Source organism: Toxotes jaculatrix, chromosome 5, assembly GCF_017976425.1.
Source record: "Toxotes jaculatrix isolate fToxJac2 chromosome 5, fToxJac2.pri, whole genome shotgun sequence".
Lineage (NCBI taxonomy): Eukaryota > Metazoa > Chordata > Actinopteri > Toxotidae > Toxotes > Toxotes jaculatrix.
This window is the reverse complement of record NC_054398.1, coordinates 5,879,460-5,903,101: the sequence shown is the minus strand read 5'-3', so window position 1 is coordinate 5,903,101 and position 23,642 is coordinate 5,879,460. Positions and strand designations below refer to the sequence as shown.

The window sequence follows — 23,642 nt, the reverse complement described above, 5'->3', positions numbered from 1 at the left end:
TTTACCTCCAAATGTCATAAAAAACGTCATAGTATAGTAAGGCGTCAAAATCGACCAAAAAAAGTCCACATTTTTTTGGACCTAAAAGTGTCATAAAAACGTCATAGTATAGTAAGGCGTCAAAATCGGACAAAAAAAGTCAAAATTTTTTTTGACCTCAAAATGTCATAAAAAACGTCATAGTATAGTAAGGCGTCAAAGTCGGCCAAAAAAAGTCAAATTTTTTTTTGACCTCAAAATGTCATAAAAAACGTCATAGTATAGTAAGGCGTCAAAGTCGGCCAAAAAAAGTCAAATTTTTTTGGACCTCAAAATGTCATAAAAAACGGCATAGTATAGTAAGGCATCAAAATCGGACAAAAAAAGTCAAAAAATTTTTTGACCTCAAAATGTCATAAAAAACGTCATAGTATAGTAAGGCGTCAAAATCGGCCAAAAAAAGTCAAAAAAATTTTTGAGCTCAAAATGTCATAAAAAACGTCATAGTAGGCGTCAAAATCAGACAAAAAAGTTTAAATTTTTTTTAGTCTCAAAACGTCATAAAAATGGTCATAGTATAGTAAGGCGTCAAAATCGGCCAAAAAAAGTCAAAATTTTTTTGGACCTCAAAATGTCACGAAAAACGGCATAGTATAGTAAGGCGTCAAAATCGGACAAAAAAAGTCAAAAAATTTTTTGACCTCAAAATGTCATAAAAAACTTCATAGTATAGTAAGGCATCAAAATCGGACAAAAAAAGTCAAAAAATTTTTTGACCTCAAAATGTCATAAAAAACGTCATAGTATATTAAGGCGTCAAAATCTGACAAAAAAAGTCAAAAAATTTTTTGACCTCAAAATGTCATAAAAAACGTCATAGTATAGTAAGGCGTAAAAATCGGACAAAAAAAGTCAAAAAATTTTTGGACCTCGAAATGTCATAAAAAACGTCATAGTATAGTAAGGCGTCGAAATCGGCCAAAAAAAGTCAAAAATTTTTTTGACCTCAAAAAGTCATAAAAAATTGCATAGTATAGTAAGACGTAAAAAATCGGACAAAAAAAGTCAAAATTTTTTTGGACCTCAAAATGTCATAAAAAACGGCATAGTATAGTAAGGCGTCAAAATCGGACAAAAAAAGTCAAAAAATTTTTTTTGACCTCAAGATGTCATAAAAAACGTCATGGGGGGGTAAGACGTAAAAATCGGACAAAAAAAGTCAAAATTTTTTTGACCTCAAAATGTCATAAAAAACGTCATAGTATAGTAAGGCGTCAAAGACGGTCAAAAAAAGTCAAAAAAAAATTTGACCTCAAAATGTCATAAAAAACGTCATAGTATAGTAAGGCGTCAAACTCAACCAAAAAATATAAAAAAAATTTTTGACCTCAAAATGTCATAAAAAACGTCATGGGGGGGGTAAGACGTAAAAATCGGACAAAAAAAGTCAAATTTTTTTTTGACCTCAAAAAGTCATAAAAAACGTCATAGTATAGTAAGGCGTCAAAGTCGGACAAAAAAAGTCAAAATTTTTTTTGACCTCAAAATGTCACAAAAAACGTCATAGTATAGTAAGGCGTCAAAATCGGACAAAAAAAGTCAAAATTTTTTTTTACCTCAAAATCTCATAAAAAACGTCATAGTATAGTAAGGCGTCAAAATCGGACAAAAAAAGTCAAAAATTTTTTTAGTCTCAGAATGTCATAAAAAACGTCATAGTATAGTAAGGCATCAAAATCGGACAAAAAAAGTCAAAAATTTTTTTGACCTCAAAATGTCATAAAAAACGTCATGGGGGGGTAAGACGTCAAAATCGGACAAAAAAAGTCAAAATTTTTTTTAGTCTCAAAATGTCATAAAAAACGTCATAGTATAGTAAGGCGTCAAAGTCGGCCAAAAAAAGTCAAAAATTTTTTTAGTCTCAGAGTGTCATAAAAATGGTCATAGTATAGTAAGGCGTCAAAATCAGACAAAAAAAGTCAAAAAAATTTTTGACCTCAAAATGTCATAAAAAACGTCATGGGGGGGTAAGACGTAAATATCGGACAAAAAAAGTCAAAATTTTTTTTGACCTCAAAATGTCATAAAAAACATCATAGTATAGTAAGGCGTCAAAATCGGTCAAAAAAAGTCAAAATTTTTTTGACCTCAAAATGTCATAAAAACGTCATAGTATAGTAAGGCGTCAAAGTCGGCCAAAAAAAGTCAAAAATTTTTTTAGTCTCAAAATGTCATAAAAATGGTCATAGTATCGTAAGGCGTCAAAATCGGACAAAAAAAGTCAAAAGTTTTTTTGACCTCAAAATGTCATAAAAAACGTCATAGTATAGTAAGGCGTCAAAATCGGACAAAAAAAGTCAAAAATTTTTTTGACCTCAAGATGTCATAAAAAACGTCATGGGGGGGTAAGACGTAAAAATCGGACAAAAAAAGTCAAATTTTTTTTTTACCTCAAAATGTCATAAAAAACGTCATAGTATAGTAAGGCGTCAAAGACGGTCAAAAAAAGTCAAAAAAAAATTTGACCTCAAAATGTCATAAAAAACATCATAGTATAGTAAGGCGTCAAACTCAACCAAAAAATATAAAAAAAATTTTTGACCTCAAAATGTCATAAAAAACGTCATGGGGGGGTAAGACGTAAAAATCGGACAAAAAAAGTCAAATTTTTTTTTGACCTCAAAATGTCATTAAAAAACGTCATAGTATAGTAAGGCGTCAAAATCGGTCAAAAAAGTCAAATTTTTTTTTGACCTCAAAATGTCATAAAAAACGTCATGGGGGGGTAAGACGTAAAAATCGGACAAAAAAAGTCAAAATTTTTTTTGACCTCAGAATGTCATAAAAATGGTCATAGTATAGTAAGGCGTCAAAATCGGCCAAAAAAAGTCAAAAATTTTTTTAGTCTCAGAGTGTCATAAAAATGGTCATAGTATAGTAAGGCGTCAAAATCAGACAAAAAAAGTCAAAAATTTTTTTGACCTCAAAATGTCATAAAAAACGTCATGGGGGGGTAAGACGTAAATATCGGACAAAAAAAGTCAAAATTTTTTTTGACCTCAAAATGTCATAAAAAACATCATAGTATAGTAAGGCGTCAAAATCGGTCAAAAAAAGTCAAAATTTTTTTGACCTCAAAATGTCATAAAAACGTCATAGTATAGTAAGGCGTCAAAGTCGGCCAAAAAAAGTCAAAAATTTTTTTAGTCTCAGAATGTCATAAAAATGGTCATAGTATCGTAAGGCGTCAAAATCGGACAAAAAAAGTCAAAAGTTTTTTTGACCTCAAAATGTCATAAAAAACGTCATAGTATAGTAAGGCGTCAAAATCGGACAAAAAAAGTCAAAAATTTTTTTGACCTCAAGATGTCATAAAAAACGTCATGGGGGGGTAAGACGTAAAAATCGGACAAAAAAAGTCAAATTTTTTTTTTACCTCAAAATGTCATAAAAAACGTCATAGTATAGTAAGGCGTCAAAGACGGTCAAAAAAAGTCAAAAAAAAATTTGACCTCAAAATGTCATAAAAAACATCATAGTATAGTAAGGCGTCAAACTCAACCAAAAAATATAAAAAAAATTTTTGACCTCAAAATGTCATAAAAAACGTCATGGGGGGGTAAGACGTAAAAATCGGACAAAAAAAGTCAAATTTTTTTTTGACCTCAAAATGTCATTAAAAAACGTCATAGTATAGTAAGGCGTCAAAATCGGTCAAAAAAGTCAAATTTTTTTTTGACCTCAAAATGTCATAAAAAACGTCATGGGGGGGTAAGACGTAAAAATCGGACAAAAAAAGTCAAAATTTTTTTTGACCTCAGAATGTCATAAAAATGGTCATAGTATAGTAAGGCGTCAAAATCGGCCAAAAAAAGTCAAAAATTTTTTTAGTCTCAGAGTGTCATAAAAATGGTCATAGTATAGTAAGGCGTCAAAATCAGACAAAAAAAGTCAAAAATTTTTTTGACCTCAAAATGTCATAAAAAACGTCATGGGGGGGTAAGACGTAAATATCGGACAAAAAAAGTCAAAATTTTTTTTGACCTCAAAATGTCATAAAAAACATCATAGTATAGTAAGGCGTCAAAATCGGTCAAAAAAAGTCAAAATTTTTTTGACCTCAAAATGTCATAAAAAACGTCATAGTATAGTAAGGCGTCAAAATCGGACAAAAAAAGTCAAAAATTTTTTTGACCTCAAGATGTCATAAAAAACGTCATGGGGGGGTAAGACGTAAAAATCGGACAAAAAAAGTCAAATTTTTTTTTTACCTCAAAATGTCATAAAAAACGTCATAGTATAGTAAGGCGTCAAAGACGGTCAAAAAAAGTCAAAAAAAAATTTGACCTCAAAATGTCATAAAAAACATCATAGTATAGTAAGGCGTCAAACTCAACCAAAAAATAGAAAAAAAATTTTTGACCTCAAAATGTCATAAAAAACGTCATGGGGGGGTAAGACGTAAAAATCGGACAAAAAAAGTCAAATTTTTTTTTGACCTCAAAATGTCATTAAAAAACGTCATAGTATAGTAAGGCGTCAAAATCGGTCAAAAAAGTCAAATTTTTTTTTGACCTCAAAATGTCATAAAAAACGTCATGGGGGGGTAAGACGTAAAAATCGGACAAAAAAAGTCAAAATTTTTTTTGACCTCAGAATGTCATAAAAATGGTCATAGTATAGTAAGGCGTCAAAATCGGCCAAAAAAAGTCAAAAATTTTTTTAGTCTCAGAGTGTCATAAAAATGGTCATAGTATAGTAAGGCGTCAAAATCAGACAAAAAAAGTCAAAAATTTTTTTGACCTCAAAATGTCATAAAAAACGTCATGGGGGGGTAAGACGTAAATATCGGACAAAAAAAGTCAAAATTTTTTTTGACCTCAAAATGTCATAAAAAACATCATAGTATAGTAAGGCGTCAAAATCGGTCAAAAAAAGTCAAAATTTTTTTGACCTCAAAATGTCATAAAAACGTCATAGTATAGTAAGGCGTCAAAGTCGGCCAAAAAAAGTCAAAAATTTTTTTAGTCTCAGAATGTCATAAAAATGGTCATAGTATCGTAAGGCGTCAAAATCGGACAAAAAAAGTCAAAAGTTTTTTTGACCTCAAAATGTCATAAAAAACGTCATAGTATAGTAAGGCGTCAAAATCGGACAAAAAAAGTCAAAAATTTTTTTGACCTCAAGATGTCATAAAAAACGTCATGGGGGGGTAAGACGTAAAAATCGGACAAAAAAAGTCAAATTTTTTTTTTACCTCAAAATGTCATAAAAAACGTCATAGTATAGTAAGGCGTCAAAGACGGTCAAAAAAAGTCAAAAAAAAATTTGACCTCAAAATGTCATAAAAAACATCATAGTATAGTAAGGCGTCAAACTCAACCAAAAAATATAAAAAAAATTTTTGACCTCAAAATGTCATAAAAAACGTCATGGGGGGGTAAGACGTAAAAATCGGACAAAAAAAGTCAAATTTTTTTTTGACCTCAAAATGTCATTAAAAAACGTCATAGTATAGTAAGGCGTCAAAATCGGTCAAAAAAGTCAAATTTTTTTTGGACCTCAAAATGTCATAAAAAACGTCATGGGGGGGTAAGACGTAAAAATCGGACAAAAAAAGTCAAAATTTTTTTTGACCTCAGAATGTCATAAAAATGGTCATAGTATAGTAAGGCGTCAAAATCGGACAAAAAAAGTCAAAAAATTTTTTTACCTCCAAATGTCATAAAAAACGTCATAGTATAGTAAGGCATCAAAATCGGACAAAAAAAGTCAAAAAATTTTTTGACCTCAAAATGTCATAAAAAACGTCATGGGGGGGTAAGACGTCAAAATCGGACAAAAAAAGTCAAAATTTTTTTTAGTCTCAAAATGTCATAAAAAACGTCATAGTATAGTAAGGCGTCAAAGTCGGCCAAAAAAAGTCAAAAATTTTTTTAGTCTCAGAGTGTCATAAAAATGGTCATAGTATAGTAAGGCGTCAAAATCAGACAAAAAAAGTCAAAAATTTTTTTGACCTCAAAATGTCATAAAAAACGTCATGGGGGGGTAAGACGTAAATATCGGACAAAAAAAGTCAAAATTTTTTTTGACCTCAAAATGTCATAAAAAACATCATAGTATAGTAAGGCGTCAAAATCGGTCAAAAAAAGTCAAAATTTTTTTGACCTCAAAATGTCATAAAAAACGTCATAGTATAGTAAGGCGTCAAAGTCGGCCAAAAAAAGTCAAAAATTTTTTTAGTCTCAGAATGTCATAAAAATGGTCATAGTATCGTAAGGCGTCAAAATCGGACAAAAAAAGTCAAAAGTTTTTTTGACCTCAAAATGTCATAAAAAACGTCATAGTATAGTAAGGCGTCAAAATCGGACAAAAAAAGTCAAAAATTTTTTTGACCTCAAGATGTCATAAAAAACGTCATGGGGGGGTAAGACGTAAAAATCGGACAAAAAAAGTCAAATTTTTTTTTTACCTCAAAATGTCATAAAAAACGTCATAGTATAGTAAGGCGTCAAAGACGGTCAAAAAAAGTCAAAAAAAAATTTGACCTCAAAATGTCATAAAAAACATCATAGTATAGTAAGGCGTCAAACTCAACCAAAAAATATAAAAAAAATTTTTGACCTCAAAATGTCATAAAAAACGTCATGGGGGGGTAAGACGTAAAAATCGGACAAAAAAAGTCAAATTTTTTTTTGACCTCAAAATGTCATTAAAAAACGTCATAGTATAGTAAGGCGTCAAAATCGGTCAAAAAAGTCAAATTTTTTTTTGACCTCAAAATGTCATAAAAAACGTCATGGGGGGGTAAGACGTAAAAATCGGACAAAAAAAGTCAAAATTTTTTTTGACCTCAGAATGTCATAAAAATGGTCATAGTATAGTAAGGCGTCAAAATCGGACAAAAAAAGTCAAAAAATTTTTTTACCTCCAAATGTCATAAAAAACGTCATAGTATAGTAAGGCGTCAAAATCGACCAAAAAAAGTCCACATTTTTTTGGACCTAAAAGTGTCATAAAAACGTCATAGTATAGTAAGGCGTCAAAATCGGACAAAAAAAGTCAAAATTTTTTTTGACCTCAAAATGTCATAAAAAACGTCATAGTATAGTAAGGCGTCAAAGTCGGCCAAAAAAAGTCAAATTTTTTTTTGACCTCAAAATGTCATAAAAAACGTCATAGTATAGTAAGGCGTCAAAGTCGGCCAAAAAAAGTCAAATTTTTTTGGACCTCAAAATGTCATAAAAAACGGCATAGTATAGTAAGGCATCAAAATCGGACAAAAAAAGTCAAAAAATTTTTTGACCTCAAAATGTCATAAAAAACTTCATAGTATAGTAAGGCGTCAAAATCGGCCAAAAAAAGTCAAAAAAATTTTTGAGCTCAAAATGTCATAAAAAACGTCATAGTAGGCGTCAAAATCAGACAAAAAAGTTTAAATTTTTTTTAGTCTCAAAACGTCATAAAAATGGTCATAGTATAGTAAGGCGTCAAAATCGGCCAAAAAAAGTCAAAATTTTTTTGGACCTCAAAATGTCACGAAAAACGGCATAGTATAGTAAGGCGTCAAAATCGGACAAAAAAAGTCAAAAAATTTTTTGACCTCAAAATGTCATAAAAAACTTCATAGTATAGTAAGGCATCAAAATCGGACAAAAAAAGTCAAAAAATTTTTTGACCTCAAAATGTCATAAAAAACGTCATAGTATATTAAGGCGTCAAAATCTGACAAAAAAAGTCAAAAAATTTTTTGACCTCAAAATGTCATAAAAAACGTCATAGTATAGTAAGGCGTAAAAATCGGACAAAAAAAGTCAAAAATTTTTTTGACCTCAAAATGTCATAAAAAACGTCATGGGGGGGTAAGACGTAAAAATCCGACAAAAAAAGTCAAAAAATTTTTTAGTCTCAGAATTTCATAAAAATGGTCATAGTATAGTAAGGCGTCAAAATCGGACAAAAAAAGTCAAAAGTTTTTTAGACCTCAAAATGTCATAAAAAACGTCATAGTATAGTAAGGCGTCAAAATCGGACAAAAAAAGTCAAAATTTTTTTTGACCTCAAAATGTCACAAAAAACGTCATAGTATAGTAAGGCGTCAAAATTGGACAAAAAAAGTCAAAAAAATTTTTTGACCTCAAAATGTCATAAAAAACGTCATAGTATAGTAAGGCGTCAAAATCGGCTAAAAAAAGTCAAAAAAAATTTTGACCTCAAAATGTCATAAAAAACGTCATAGTATATTAAGGCGTCAAAATCTGAAAAAAAAAGTCAAAAAATTTTTTGACCTCAAAATGTCATAAAAAACGTCATAGTATAGTAAGGCGTAAAAATCGGACAAAAAAAGTCAAAGATTTTTTTGACCTCAAAATGTCATAAAAAACGTCATGGGGGGGTAAGGCGTCAAAATCGGACAAAAAAAGTCAAAAAATTTTTTGACCTCAAAATGTCATAAAAAACGTCATGGGGGGGTAAGACGTAAAAATCGGACAAAAAAAGTCAAAATTTTTTTTGACCTCAGAATGTCATAAAAATGGTCATAGTATAGTAAGGCGTCAAAATCGGACAAAAAAAGTCAAAAATTTTTTTGACCTCAAAATGTCATAAAAAACATCATAGTATATTAAGGCGTCAAAATCGGACAAAAAAAGTCAAAAAATTTTTTGACCTCAAAATGTCACAAAAAACGTCATAGTATAGTAAGGCGTCAAAATCAGACAAAAAAAGTCAAAATTTTTTTTGACCTCAAAATGTCACAAAAAACATCATAGTATTATAAGGCGTCAAAATCGGACAAAAAAAGTCAAAAATTTTTTTAGTCTCAGAATGTCATAAAAATGGTCATAGTATAGTAAGGCGTCAAAATCGGACAAAAAAAGTCAAAAATTTTTTTGACCTCAAAATGTCATAAAAAACGTCATGGGGGGGTAAGACGTAAAAATCGGACAAAAAAAGTCAAAAAAATTTTTTGACCTCAAAATGTCATAAAAAACGTCATAGTATAGTAAGGCGTCAAAATCGGCCAAAAAAAGTCAAAAATTTTTTTGACCTCAAAATGTCATAAAAAACGTCATAGTATAGTAAGGCGTCAAAATCTTTCAAAAAAAGTCAAATTTTTTTTTGACCTCAAAATGTCATAAAAAACTTCATAGTATAGTAAGGCGTCAAAATCTTTCAAAAAAAGTCAAATTTTTTTTTGACCTCAAAATGTCATAAAAAACGTCATAGTATAGTAAGGCGTCAAAGCCGGCCAAAAAAAGTCAAAAAAGTTTTTGACCTCAAAATGTCATAAAAAACGTCATGGGGGGGTAAGACGTAAAAATCGGACAAAAAAAGTCAAAATTTTTTCTAGTCTCAGAATGTCATAAAAATGGTCATAGTATAGTAAGGCATCAGAATCGGCCAAAAAAAGTCAAAATTTTTTTTGACCTCAAAATGTCACAAAAAACATCATAGTATAGTAAGGCGTCAAAATCGGACAAAAAAAGTCACAATTTTTTTTGACCTCAAAATGTCACAAAAAACGTCAAAGTATAGTAAGGCGTCAAAATCGGACAAAAAAAGTCAACATTTTTTTTGTCTCAGAATTTCATAAAAAACGTCATAGTATAGTAAGGCGTCAAAATCAGACAAAAAAAGTCAAAAAAAAATTTTTGACCTCAAAATGTCATAAAAAACGTCATGGGGGGGTAAGACGTAAAAATCGGACAAAAAAAGTCAAAAATTTTTTTAGTCTCAGAATGTCATAAAAATGGTCATAGTATAGTAAGGCGTCAAAATCGGACAAAAAAAGTCAAAAATTTTTTTGACCTCAAAATGTCATAAAAAACATCATAGTATAGTAAGGCGTCAAAATCGGACAAAAAAAGTCAAAAATTTTTTTGACCTCAAAATGTCATAAAAAACGTCATAGTATAGTAAGGCGTCAAAGCCGGCCAAAAAAAGTCAAAAAAGTTTTTGACCTCAAAATGTCATAAAAAACGTCATGGGGGGGTAAGACGTAAAAATCGGACAAAAAAAGTCAAAATTTTTTTTAGTCTCAGAATGTCATAAAAATGGTCATAGTATAGTAAGGCGTCAAAATCGGACAAAAAAAGTCAAAAAATTTTTTGACCTCAAAATGTCATAAAAAACATCATAGTATATTAAGGCGTCAAAATCGGACAAAAAAAGTCAAAAAATTTTTTGACCTCAAAATGTCACAAAAAACGTCATAGTATAGTAAGGCGTCAAAATCAGACAAAAAAAGTCAAAAAATTTTTTTGACCTCAAAATGTCACAAAAAACGTCATAGTATAGTAAGGCGTCAAAATCGGCCAAAAAAAGTCAAAAATTTTTTTGACCTCAAAATGTCACAAAAAACATCATAGTATAGTAAGGCGTCAAAATCGGACAAAAAAAGTCACAATTTTTTTTGACCTCAAAATGTCACAAAAAACGTCAAAGTATAGTAAGGCGTCAAAATCGGACAAAAAAAGTCAACATTTTTTTTTTACCTCAAAATGTCACAAAAAACGTCATAGCATAGTAAGGCGTCAAAATCGGTCAAAAAAAGTCAAATTTTTTTTTGACCTCAAAATGTCATAAAAAACGTCATAGTATAGTAAGGCGTCAAAGTCGGCCAAAAAAAGTCAAAAAATTTTTTAGTCTCAGAATGTCATAAAAATGGTCATAGTATAGTAAGGCGTCAAAATCGGACAAAAAAAGTCAAAAATTTTTTTGACCTCAAAATGTCACAAAAAACGTCATAGTATAGTAAGGCGTCAAAATCGGACAAAAAAATTCAAAATTTTTTTGGACCTCAAAATGTCATAAAAAACGGCATAGTATAGTAAGGCATCAAAATCGGACAAAAAAAAGTCAAAAAATTTTTTGACCTCAAAATGTCATAAAAAACTTCATAGTATAGTAAGGCGTCAAAATCGGCCAAAAAAAGTCAAAAAAATTTTTGAGCTCAAAATGTCATAAAAAACGTCATAGTAGGCGTCAAAATCAGACAAAAAAGTTTAAATTTTTTTTAGTCTCAAAACGTCATAAAAATGGTCATAGTATAGTAAGGCGTCAAAATCGGCCAAAAAAAGTCAAAATTTTTTTGGACCTCAAAATGTCACGAAAAACGGCATAGTATAGTAAGGCGTCAAAATCGGACAAAAAAAGTCAAAAAATTTTTTGACCTCAAAATGTCATAAAAAACGTCATAGTATATTAAGGCGTCAAAATCTGACAAAAAAAGTCAAAAAATTTTTTGACCTCAAAATGTCATAAAAAACGTCATAGTATAGTAAGGCGTCATAATCGGCCAAAAAAAGTCAAAAAAAATTTTGACCTCAAAATGTCATAAAAAACGTCATAGTATAGTAAGGCGTAAAAATCGGACAAAAAAAGTCAAAAATTTTTTTGACCTCAAAATGTCATAAAAAACGTCATGGGGGGGTAAGACGTAAAAATCCAACAAAAAAAGTCAAATTTTTTTTTTACCTCAAAATCTCATAAAAACGTCATAGTATAGTAAGGCGTCAAAGTCGGCCAAAAAAAGTCAAAAATTTTTTTAGTCTCAGAATTTCATAAAAATGGTCATAGTATAGTAAGGCGTCAAAATCGGACAAAAAAAGTCAAAAGTTTTTTAGATCTCAAAATGTCATAAAAAACGTCATAGTATAGTAAGGCGTCAAAATCGGACAAAAAAAGTCAAAATTTTTTTTGACCTCAAAATGTCACAAAAAACGTCATAGTATAGTAAGGCGTCAAAATCGGACAAAAAAAGTCAAAAAATTTTTTTGACCTCAAAATGTCACAAAAAACGTCATAGTATAGTAAGGCGTCAAAATCGGACAAAAAAAGTCAAAATTTTTTTGACCTCAAAATGTCATAAAAAACGGCATAGTATAGTAAGGCGTCAAAATCGGACAAAAAAAGTCAAAAATTTTTTTGACCTCAAAATGTCATAAAAAACGTCATAGTAGGTGTCAAAATCGGACAAAAAAGTTTAAATTTTTTTTAGTCTCAAAACGTCATAAAAATGGTCATAGTATATTAAGGCGTCAAAATCGGACAAAAAAAGTCAAAAAATTTTTTGACCTCAAAATGTCACAAAAAACGTCATAGTATAGTAAGGCGTCAAAATCAGACAAAAAAAGTCAAAAATTTTTTTTGACCTCAAAATGTCACAAAAAACGTCATAGTATAGTAAGGCGTCAAAATCGGACAAAAAAAGTCAAAATTTTTTTGGACCTCAAAATGTCATAAAAAAGGGCATAGTATAGTAAGGCGTCAAAATCGGACAAAAAAAAGTCACATTTTTTTTTTACCTCAAAATGTCATAAAAAAGGGCATAGTATAGTAAGGCGTCAAAATCGGACAAAAAAAGTCATTTTTTAGAACGGTCTCAAAACGTCAGAAAAATGGTCATAGTATAGTAAGGCGTCAAAATATGCCAAAAAAAAATCATATTTTAGTAAGACCTCAAAATTTTGATTAAGTCTTTTGATAACTTTTACTCATCAATGTCTTCTGAACCATGAGACAACATTTCAAATGTATGAGATTATTTCTCTAAGAGGAGTTCATTAAAATACAATTTGTGGAATATGGAAAATTGGGCTACAAATAATGCATACGGCCAGTAGGTGACGCTATGACTGTATCATCATATTAGCATATCAATCTGTTCAGAATCACATGGTCATCATGTCTGATTGTTTTCATCCACATTTGATGAAGTATGTGGGAGATACAACCACAGTCAAATCCATTTCCTGTGTGTTGGCGAAGGGTCATTTTTGTGGCGCCGGTTTCATTTTGTGGTCTTACGGTGAATATTTTCACACTCTAGTGGGCGCTGCAGAGCCGTTTGGCCGATTCTTGTTTTACTTGTTAAAACAAGCTCAAATGCATAAAACTATGTTTTATTAATTTTATTAATTTGAATTTTTTTAATGGTTTCATCCAAACTTGAGTCTTTATGAGGAGTTAGTAACCCGATAGCAACCAAAGTCGGAGTCTTCCAGAAGCACATGAATGCAGCATCTACACCGTTAAACCTGACTATGTGACTTAAACTGGAGTCGAGTAAGCCAGACGCCAACACAGCAGCTGGGGAGAATGGAAAAGGAAGAAAGAAAAGAGAGGCATAAATAAAGGGGGAGAGTGTTTTTACAAGAGATTGAGGACTACGTAGAAAACAGGCAAGATAGAACAGAAATTTGAAAAACAAGAGTTTTAGAACACCCACATTTTCCGTTTTGAATTGAAATTTCATCAGTTCAAGTCCAGTGAATAATCTTAAGTGGTACAAAGGTCAGTGGCCATGAAAATGGGCCTTTTTCAGGGATGAAGAAATTTGTTAACTTCCAGTTTTCCTGCAGCAATGGAAGTAAATGAAGCCTTGAAAGTTAATGCAAACAGTTCACACAGGTGACCCAACTTTTGTTTATGACTTACAAACCATCTGTCTGTATAAAGGCAGTGTTGGAACAATTTATTAGGAGAATATTGTACAGCAGGATATAGTCCTTTATGTTTCTGTCAGAATGACGAGAAAAACAGAAGTATCAAAGGAAGACAGACTGGTTGGTCAGAGCTTCATCCTGCAGCAAGATAATGACCCAAAACGTTAGAAGAACCAGACAGTGGCTTCACATGATGAAGACCAGCACAGTCTCCAGACTTAAACCACATGGAGCTGGTTTGAGATGAACTGGACAGAAGGTGAAAGTAAGCGCAACCTGCAAGTGCAACACCTTTGTGGGAACTTGAGTTGGGTTGAGAGTTGGGACGAACTTTCTGAACAATGTTTCATTTCGACTGTAAAAACAAAAGAACATCAGGAGTGTGTTCAGCTGCTACTTTTTTAAATACCAAGTCCAGTGACTGAAAATTATATGAATTACAGATGAAGTGTCCTTGAGCAAAGCGGTAAACCCTCAACTGCTTCAGCAGAGGTTGCTGCCAGTATAAAGCAGCTGTTCACCCTAATAACTGAGTATTATGAAAACTTGAACCACTTTCCCAGTGTTTATGATGCCTTTAAGGAATATCACACCTAAATAAATTGTTGACTTTGTGGACTTTGGCTGTTGGTTCGCTAAAGATAAAGATGCCTAACATCTGTTCTGCAGTTTGAAAGAGACACTCAGACCATTAGACAGGAGAAGACATTCAGTGTGAGAAACAGAGACTAAAATGTTTGGCTGCTCTTTTAAGAAGAGGATTCACTGTTTTTAAACACACACTAATTCTAGGCTTCCACATTCAAATCGAACCAGAGGTACACTCAGAGTAAACAGCTGAGCTAGTCAACTTTTCTGAGAAAAAAATTCTCCCTCCCTCCCTTACAATACTGAAACAAAGTCAACAGTAACACAAATGTTTAATTTAATAATAGTTTCTGCCACAACCACATTACATTTATAATCTCTGCCTACAATCTACAAAAGGTAAACAAGTGAAAACACATTGGTCCTCTGTGACATTCATTAATTTAAAATAGTTTTCTTTGGCTACAAACACCACACAAAAACACAACAGCTGGGAAGCAGAGACCCGGGTCTGAGCAGGCTGTCTCACAGAACTATCAGGGCCACCGGTGATTTCAATGGCACGACGCTCGATATGTGAGAGGAAGCTGCTCTCTGTCTTGCTCCAGCTGTGCTGTCTCTAAACATCAGTGTGTCAGCTGAATTAAACAGTCTGAGGGCTCGTCCAGCACAAACTCATTTTCTTTCTGGAAACAAGACAATTTGGACAATTTTTCTTAAACATTTGTGCAACACCACCTGGACCACCTGTTGTACATTCAACGAACATCACGTTTAACTCTTTGTTTTGCAGTAATTTTGGACAGCACCTATACGCTGAAACATTCAGATCAGCGACTTACGATTAACTATTCTAAAGCGTCACTGTCAGACTGTGTATCTGTTCCACTGCTTTTGAGAAACAGTTTGGTCACAGTCTGCACTTCTTGTTTTGGTCCAGCTGAACTCTCTAAACAGTTGTGTCACTCCTACCTGCTGACTCCTACACTAATTCTGACTCTTGTCTAGCGAAGCTGGACTGAACAACATCAGCTCCTCCACACAGCCACAGAGACAGACTGAGATGGATGACAGTTTTGCCAGTGAACTAAAGCTGTGGTCAGCATTTTTGTTTCTCAGCTAGCAGAATTTCAAGTTTCAAGGAGCCGGTGCCAATGTTGCTGCCAGACTGCTGCTTAAAACTAAGTCATGGAAAAAGATGGATTAAGGCTACAACAGTGTCCCCGTTCCAGAGTCCTAGAGTCTTCTCCACACGTTTCTTGTCCCAGGATCATCCATGCTGGTGCCATGCTTGAAACAGATGAAGTTCACCATTACAGTACTCATCAGTTGTGCTAATGAGCATTCCTCTCTAGTTCAATCTATTGATCCAGTCCTGCGTCCTTCCCTCCTTCCAACCTCAGGAGGATGCAGTGCCAGCTCTCATGATCCTGAAGAGTGAGTTGACGTTATTGCTTTTGATGGCATCTCGACAGGCAGAGATCACTTGGTTCTTGGGCTTACCCACTGAAAAGGATGAAGGGAAAGAGAAAGATAAATAGGACACATGTTGCAAACAAGGTTAAATAGATGATTGAAACAAACATAATTAATCAGACTGCTTTCTGCAATATGACTGGACATAAAAACAGAAGCCCACATGCAATACTGTACACACACACACACACACACACACACACTGACCTACCTCGGAGTCTACCAGCCCGCTGTATGGCCTGGTTGACAGACTTGAGGCAGGCCAGCAGGGCATTGTGGTTGTTAGAGCGAATCTTATACTCGTTGATAAGATCCCTGTTTAGATCATACAGCTCCCTGTAACGCTTCTTCATAGTTGTCCTACAGCATGAACAGAAAAAAGAGAGAGAAGACGTGCAGTAAGACACAACTGTGAGTTTACTAGTCTTATACTAGATAATACCAGTATTATCTATCTATGGTAAAACTTTGATTCAGAAGTCATTAGAGTTTGAGAAATACAGCAGATATTTTTCGCAGCAAACCTTCTGAACTGTCGGAGTATTAAAAGCACAGGTGGAACACACATGGGTTCACCAGGGCTCTGAAAGTAGCTGACCTAAACCTAGACCTAAATGTTACTAACTACACGTGTGCTTTTTCTACAGTGATGTGTCAGTATGTCTGCTTTAAAGGTCTATGACAGAGTTTAAAGTGTTGTCCATGAGTTTCACACACAGGCATTATGCATGAGACTAGTTTACTCTATTGTCACTGAATTAAGTCGTACTGTATGAATGTTGTGGTAACTCACATGTCACCCATAAGCCGAGCGTCCTCTGCTTGCACCAGCATGTTCCTGATGTAGTTGGAGTGGTCGGCCATAGCTGCAGTTAACTTCTGATGGACAGAGTGGAACTCATCCACCTAGAATACAGATATTTAAGACCAAACATTAATACAGCGCAGAAGCAAAACCCTGTTTCTGGAGTACTTTAGAAACAAGTCATGGCTGCAATGTGTTCATGAGCTCATGCACGTAGTAGAGACATAACATTCGACTCCTTTTCCATCACTGGAACACAAACTAGATCCACTATGTTCTCCTTTTTGACAAATAAAGAATGAATATCTCATGTGTAACTTTGCTTCTCTCAGCCTTTTTACATATGATACCCATAACAATCATTCTGTAGGTAATGATATATAGGAAAGACGATAAAGATGAACATGAAGTGTCCAGGGGTTATAGTGGAATAAGCTTCATATGTGCTTGTAAATGTCTGACAGAAGAGACTTTAATCCAAAATAAAGCCAAACCTCAGTCAGTGTAGTGCGTAGCTCCTCAAAGTACCCAGGGAAGTCTGCCTCTGCTGACAGGTCCTCTATCGCCAGGAAGGAGGCCAGTGATTGGACCAGATCTCCTGCCAGGTCAATGTCATCACTTCTCAGAGTGATCTGATTGGACAAATTAGGAATTAATGATGTAACTGAGTAATTTTAATTGATTCACCAGCCATGGACTGTTGTAACTTTGTGCAAATAAATGTTCACTAATCGGAAAAGTAAAATACAAGTCAAGTTTAGTGCTGTGCATGGTATAATTTGATCTTATGCTACATAGCATGATAAACAGAATTCATTACTTTCAACTACTGACCTGATTTCTGTTCAAACTGGAATAAAATGTGAAAACTAAAGTGGCTGTGTGAACATCAGTTTTTAATGTTGACTGTTGGTTCTTGTATTTCCAAATAAAGGAGCCCCATTGAGTTAACTGCCCAGAGATTTTGTGTATACAAGTTTATTTTGAACCATAAAGCTCTAGTACACTGATTCTCTTGCTAATGTAAAGTTACAGCTTGTTGTGGAAAAGCATTAAAAATCAAGTGTGTAACAATAAACATTCATCATTTTGAATTAAGGTTAAAGCTAAAAACATAATTGTTGTTGTGTGTTTGTGTGTACCTGTCCATTGCTGGCCATGCTGATGGACAACAGTCCCCCTCCTCTTAGTGAATTCAATGTGACATCAGGACTCTCTACTCCCTCTGGAAGCAGGAAGTTCTGATTCAGCCACATCACCACCTACATTCAAACACACGGACATACATGTAAATTATTACATATACAGAAATCCAGAGAGATCAGATTAGATTTAAATTTAAAAACACATATCTTGGCAAGTCACTGCCTTCAACATACTGTAGCAGGGCACTGATCAGAATCACTCTCTATATTGTTCTCTGTCTCCCAGAGAGAGACACCAGGACAGCCTACCCTCTGTGGTCGGTCATTGATGCTGAATGTGACCCTTCCAGTGGGCTGGGCAGCTGAGGAGTCAAAATTGATATCATACATGGAGAAACGAGGCAGCTGACGAGTGATTTCAAACACATGGAACTGTGTGCTGGAGAGGACAGAAAGAATAAAGTGCAGAGGAGACAAAATAAAAAGTTTTCATTACATGGGGAGAAAAATGGTGCATTTACACATACGGATACAAAGTAGTTGCCAGTAACTGTCCTCTCAAAAAAACTGTAGTTTTGGGGACGTGTTGTGTTGAGCACATTATTTACATCTTCTGCTACGACTGGAGAGTTGTTTTCTGACATATCCGCTCCCACCAGACACACAAACAATGTCAGTGCTATGTTTCCACACATCATTCTTCATTTTTATGTCCCGGTAACTCCTTAGGGACATGTTGTGGGGAAATGGGAAGCTGAAGACTACAGCGATCAGCTTATCCTCTGCTTTGGTTAAAGTTAAAAAAGTTTAAAGTTCCTTCATGTTGTGGAGTGTTTCCATTTCCACTGCTGTGCAGCTGGGCGCTTTTGGGGTTTGTCAAGCTCAGCGGGGGGAGCATGACTGCAAAGCCACGTCTCATTCACAATGAATTCACAAAATTAGCTAAAATTTAACTGATGTTATAGAACAGCACTCACACGCGTCCTACCTAGTTTTCCCTCCAACAAAAGCTTTAATGTGCAGATCCACTGGTATATCTTTTGGAGGGACGATGGGGACTCGGATACAGCCTGACAGGTTGTGGGCACTGGGGTGGACAACGTGGCTCTCACCCTCAAATATTCCCTCTGCAAAGATGAGCACTGCGCGGATAATTGTTTCTGTACAGGATAAGAGGGGAGATTCAGGGATTATTAGTATTTACTCAGTCTTGGAAATGTTTAAAATTCTCAGTTCAACTGCTAAAGAAAACTCTACCATTTGGTGTTGAAATGCTGAGCTCTACATGAGCCTTCTGGGCCTCTGTAGCAGGTCTCACTGACAGCGCTGTCTGGAGCTGAGTGTTGGCTGGTATTACACCCATCCCACTGTTTGTCTCTGACACACCCTGAAACAATATGATAGTTTGTGTGGATGTTAGCATATACAGTAATATATAGCCGAATGTAAATTATGAAGTCTGTGATTATCTATGTCTGCTGACTCTGTTTCAGAGTCAGCAGAAGATATCAACATGTGTACCTTGGCATTCTCCTCATAGTTCCGTAGCTCAAGAAGCAGATTCTGTCTGCGTTGGCTGAGCTCTCTAACGAGGTCCTGTTCAGCACTAGAGTCCATGAGATTGCCCTTTAGGTCCTTACTGGCTGGCAGGTAACCACGGACTACAGGATACACACATTGACAACAATGACAAAGTATCTGAATGGCTCGATGCCATTAGGGGCAGATGAAAGATCCGTTTTCAGTTTGAGTTAACTGACCCTTAAAAAACGTATGTGAACATCTTTATGACAGTTGTTGAACACATAACTACTACAGACTTAGTGATAACATGAAAGGACAGCATGTACAGCATAAATAAAGGTCTTATCTATAATAACCACAGAAACATATAAACGCACATATTCAACCAGAACATGTCCTCCCACACAACATACCCTCTCCCTCAATGGAGGTGCAGATGAGCTGTTTCTGTCCATCCAACCTGTAGTCTCCCTCCACCACTCCTGCCACAGAGGAGGAAAGGTTGTCTTTGAAAATGACCTCGCCTGTGCGATCGCTGCGAGCATCAATCTGAAAGAAAACAGGAGTGTTTTGAATGAACTCTCTCTTCTTGTAGACAAGAATCAAATGTTGTGTCCAAAAAAAGTCATGAAAAATCACATTCCTGAAGTGTGAGAGGTTGTTTCTTGATTGTGTGCTGACCTTTCCATTGGACCATCCAGTGATAAGCTCCACAACCCCATCAGCATTCAGGTCAAAGGCATGGATGCTCATTGCATGATTCTTTGACTGAGTGAGGAGAGACATTATTAGACATTATTAAACAGGAAACTGAGACATTTAAGTGCTTGGTAAACTTGGGGAGTTTATGTTCGTGATGGCTCAAATGGTAAAAGAAATGATAAGCCAAATAAAAACTATAGAAGGCAGAGACACAGACACAGAACAAACAGGCCTAAAGCTTTCAGCATGAAAAGCTAAAAAAAAAGTTACACATATAGTATTTGTAACGCCCCAAAAGTCAAATTTGAGTTGAATTTAATTGTTTTTATCCTTACTGTCTAAAGAAGTAAGCCCTTGTCCAAAAATACATTTTCAATATGGTACCTTGATCCTCCAGTAGCGGGCAGTGCGGTCGTAGACTCCTACAGTGCCATTTGCCAAGGCATAGCCAAATCTGCTGTCATGCATATGGCACAATGACGTGACTGTCTGTATGAGGAAGGACAGAGGGAACACTTCTCATGTCAAAAAGCGTTGCTCTGCTCCAGTACAGCACAAAATAGAAAATCTACAACATATCAGTAACCAGTGCAATAGTCATAACTTTATAACATATTTCTTATCTTACTTCCCACTGTACAAAATGTAATTTAAAGTACTTAAAAAACACAACATAGTCAAAGCAAATTAATTTTCTTTTCAGTCAACAAGCTCAGAGTGAGTGCAATGTGTTACATCTATTTACCTCATTTTCAGTCATCTCAGACACAAGCTCATCCTCTTTGAACACCCTGATGTCAAAGTCCTCAGATCCTACCAGGAGCTATAAACACAGAGGACAATCTGAGGACATTTTTTAAATGCACAAATTACCATATTACAGTATTATGAATGATATTTTCATTTAACTAATATACACAGATTTCACAAAACTGTAAACAGAGAACTACAGAATACAGGAGCAACAAAACAGTGGCCACATGGCGTATGTCTCAGACTGCCAGCCAGTCAGGACTTACCTCATTTTTCCCATCCCCAGTGAAGTCACAGAGCACTAGAGATCTGACATTATCTCCAGTTACCTAAGAACAAGACACTTCATGATTACACCTCACAGAAATGTTGATCAAAGGGATGGCAGTTCTTGACAGGACTTGAACCATTATTGTAGCATACTTATTCTATGTACTCATGTAAGATACATTTGCCTAATGAAATAGAATTGATGCCACGAATCTGTCCCACATGCGGCTAGCAAATGGTTTGATATTCAGAAATACAAAGCACAAATATGTTCTGATAACAATGAATATACACTGTTGCCCATAAAGCTGGAATAATTTTGTTTTCAGACACATTCTTCTTTTTATTCCTATTTATACACGTCAGTAATCACATTGGAAGAGACTGATCCATACAATTTTGAGAAGATATACACTTTATCTATCAAGAATAAATCACATTATCATTTCATGAGAAGAGGTTAAATATATTTTACTCCAACTTTATGGGCAACAGTGTAGTTATATGAGATTGTATGAGTTCATGATTAGTGACTAATAACTAACTCCAATATTTCACATTATGTATTTCACTAAATGCTTCAGACGTCCAGTTTCAGTTTCAGAGAGCTTAGCTCATCCTAAAGATGTGTATTTGTTCAGCTGCATTCATATGCTAAATTGTAGGAACTGTGTTCTACCCAACCTATATCTGAATGAAACTTGTATGTATGAAAAACTGAGTCTGACTTTAAAGTCTATCTCAGTTTTTCTACTACAGTAAATCTACTATTTTGCACTTCAAAGTACTGTCTTGGTTCTTACTGTCCAGAAGTGGTCATTGCCCTCATAGTCAAAGCCTTGCAAGGCACAATTCCCTCCAATGATGGCAAGAGGAGAAGCAATGTCCCCAAGTTTCCCCAACACGATAGCATTGGCCCCATCGGTCACCTGCACCACCACACAGCAGAAACAGAAACGAGGTGTTTGTAAAGCATTGATACTTTAACTATTTTCTCTTATCCTGTTTTTAACCTTACAGTGTCAGTCCAAAGTTAGCCCTGCCCCTATTCTTCCCAACTCCACTCACGTCTCTGTAGAATATATCAGCATTGTCGTGGACATCATAGGCCAGTAGGTTGGTTTGGGATCCCACTAACAATGTGTCCCCAGTGGTGTTTGGTCCCAGCTTTCCTGCTGTGAGACAAGTGACTGCCTGGTTGATGTTGAGCAGTGAGATGTCAGAGTCTTGGGTGCTCTGGCTCAGTCGGTGGGCCATGGGTCTTTGACCACGACCATGAGGGTTGTGGATAAAAACCTTTTACAGAGAAATAGAAGAGAGTTGGGGGCATGAGGTGAAAACATATTAAGTATAGGAAGTATTAAAGTAAGAAAGGTGTAGTTGTGAGTTAACAAGTAGGTGTGTGTAATGTTCATTTCCCTCACCTTTCCAGCCTGTGTGGCTGCAGTAAGGCATGGGTGGACTCCATCAAACTTCCCAATGGTCACCATGCGAGGGTTAATCTTGTGGTTCAGTTTCAGAGTGAATATAGGGACCAACATGGTGCCTGCTGTATATCCTTAATCAGGCAAGAGCCAAGAAGAGACCAGCAGACAGACAGCGACAGACAACACAAGGTAATTTATCAGTTCAGTTCTTTTTAAGTTAGTATTTTGGAAAATCAAGCACAGGACTGCAGATTGCTGTGCGTATAACCAAGTGACAACGCGTGATTTTGCTACACTAATGTAATTACAGGCTTTACCTCAGACATCCACTGGTGAGTTCTGTTGCCTAGCAACACAGAGTGGCAAGCTAAAGCTTTTCGTGTGGCTAATCTCCCTGTCGTTTGCTGTACAAGACTGCGAATTGTACAACAAAGACAAACCGTTCAACAAACCGTAAGCCCAGTATTAACAGCGACTACGGTATTAATGCTTCGAAGGAAATATAATTACCTATATTTGATTTCATTGCCTTGCAAGTCTGACTTAACTAGATAACGTCGCTGGCTTGCAATGCCGCCGGAAATAACTCCAAACTACTGACGAGACCAAAGAAAAGAAGATCGCTGTCTTTTCAAAAAGCATACTAGTTTGTGCAAACAGGCTCACCTGGTACCCTCCTCAACTGCGAACGTTTAAATTAGCTGGCCAGCTAAAGAGCTAGCTGGATACCACAACGCAGCGAGAGGTCACAGACGATTCCCTGCCAACAACCTCTTCCTGTCTGCTGTTTTCAAAATAAAAGATTCTGATTCACTTTCTGCACAGGACTGTGAGAAGTGTTGAAGTGTAACCAAGTATATTTGCAGAGAAAAACACTGTATTTTTTTTACTCCGCTTTTTGTTTATTACTATAGCTAATCTATGGATCTGCATTTGACCTGTAAAACAAACAGTTTGTCAGTTTGTAAAATATGATACACTGTTATAGATTAGACTTCCCAGAATTATATTAAGTAGCAAACATTTGCTCAGTCTTGATATTAAAGGTTTCAGGGGATGATTGCACTTCCTTGTTGGGATTCTCATCTAAGTACACGAGTCAAGGCAAAGAAAAAGGGACATGTATATTTATTATTATTATTTATTATTAATAGTAGCAGTAGTAGTAGTACTTGTAGTAGTAGTCAAAAAATGAATAAATAACTCGTTTGACTTTTAAGATCACATTGTCCAATTCAGATCTGACCCATAAAACTCAGTTACCAGCACATTAAACAAACAAAATAAACTATTAACAAAATAAACTTTTTAAACTACTACTAGACAGAATAGTAATTCATAAAGGCAGGTAAGTACAGTATAAAAACTCATCTCTTCCTTTGCATCCTTGTATCCTTCAGTTTGTCATATTCTTTTCTCCACTCCCTTGGTTTTTCAGTTTTAGTTCATCGCCATGTTTTCTGTCTGTGCTCATTTATTGTATCAGTGCAAACATATTTTGTTGAGATTTAAACTCATGGAGTTC

The 23,642-nt window shown here is 34.9% G+C and overlaps 1 protein-coding gene across 1 annotated transcript; it reads right to left on the bottom strand.

The window, feature by feature from the left end:
• Nucleotides 1-14,311: 14,311 nt before the first annotated feature.
• On the bottom strand, nucleotides 14,312-22,841 carry bbs2 (Bardet-Biedl syndrome 2). The gene is made up of 18 exons (XM_041038431.1): nucleotides 22,784-22,841; nucleotides 22,115-22,248; nucleotides 21,759-21,986; nucleotides 21,494-21,619; nucleotides 20,687-20,749; nucleotides 20,413-20,490; nucleotides 20,052-20,156; nucleotides 19,647-19,733; nucleotides 19,379-19,514; nucleotides 18,963-19,102; nucleotides 18,699-18,828; nucleotides 18,430-18,601; nucleotides 17,751-17,880; nucleotides 17,439-17,558; nucleotides 16,791-16,928; nucleotides 16,285-16,397; nucleotides 15,703-15,851; nucleotides 14,312-15,521 (listed from the first exon to the last, which is right to left on the bottom strand). Exons 2-18 carry the CDS (start codon nucleotides 22,229-22,231, stop codon nucleotides 15,415-15,417), a joined length of 2,139 nt encoding a protein of 712 aa, XP_040894365.1. The 5' UTR covers nucleotides 22,232-22,248; nucleotides 22,784-22,841; the 3' UTR covers nucleotides 14,312-15,414.
• Between the last annotated feature and the right edge of the window lie 801 nt (nucleotides 22,842-23,642).

What these genes read in the sequence shown, in the direction of transcription:
- bbs2 (XM_041038431.1), bottom strand. Translation starts at nt 22,231, where the DNA reads ATGTTGGTCCCTATATTCACTCTGAAACTGAACCACAAGATTAACCCT. An exon ending in GCAATGACCACTTCTGGACA is followed by an intron (nt 20,750 to 21,493) that starts GTAAGAACCAAG and finishes TCTTGTTCTTAG; the next exon opens with GTAACTGGAGATAATGTCAG. An exon ending in GCTCGGCTTATGGGTGACAT is followed by an intron (nt 15,852 to 16,284) that starts GTGAGTTACCAC and finishes TTCATGCTGTAG; the next exon opens with GACAACTATGAAGAAGCGTT.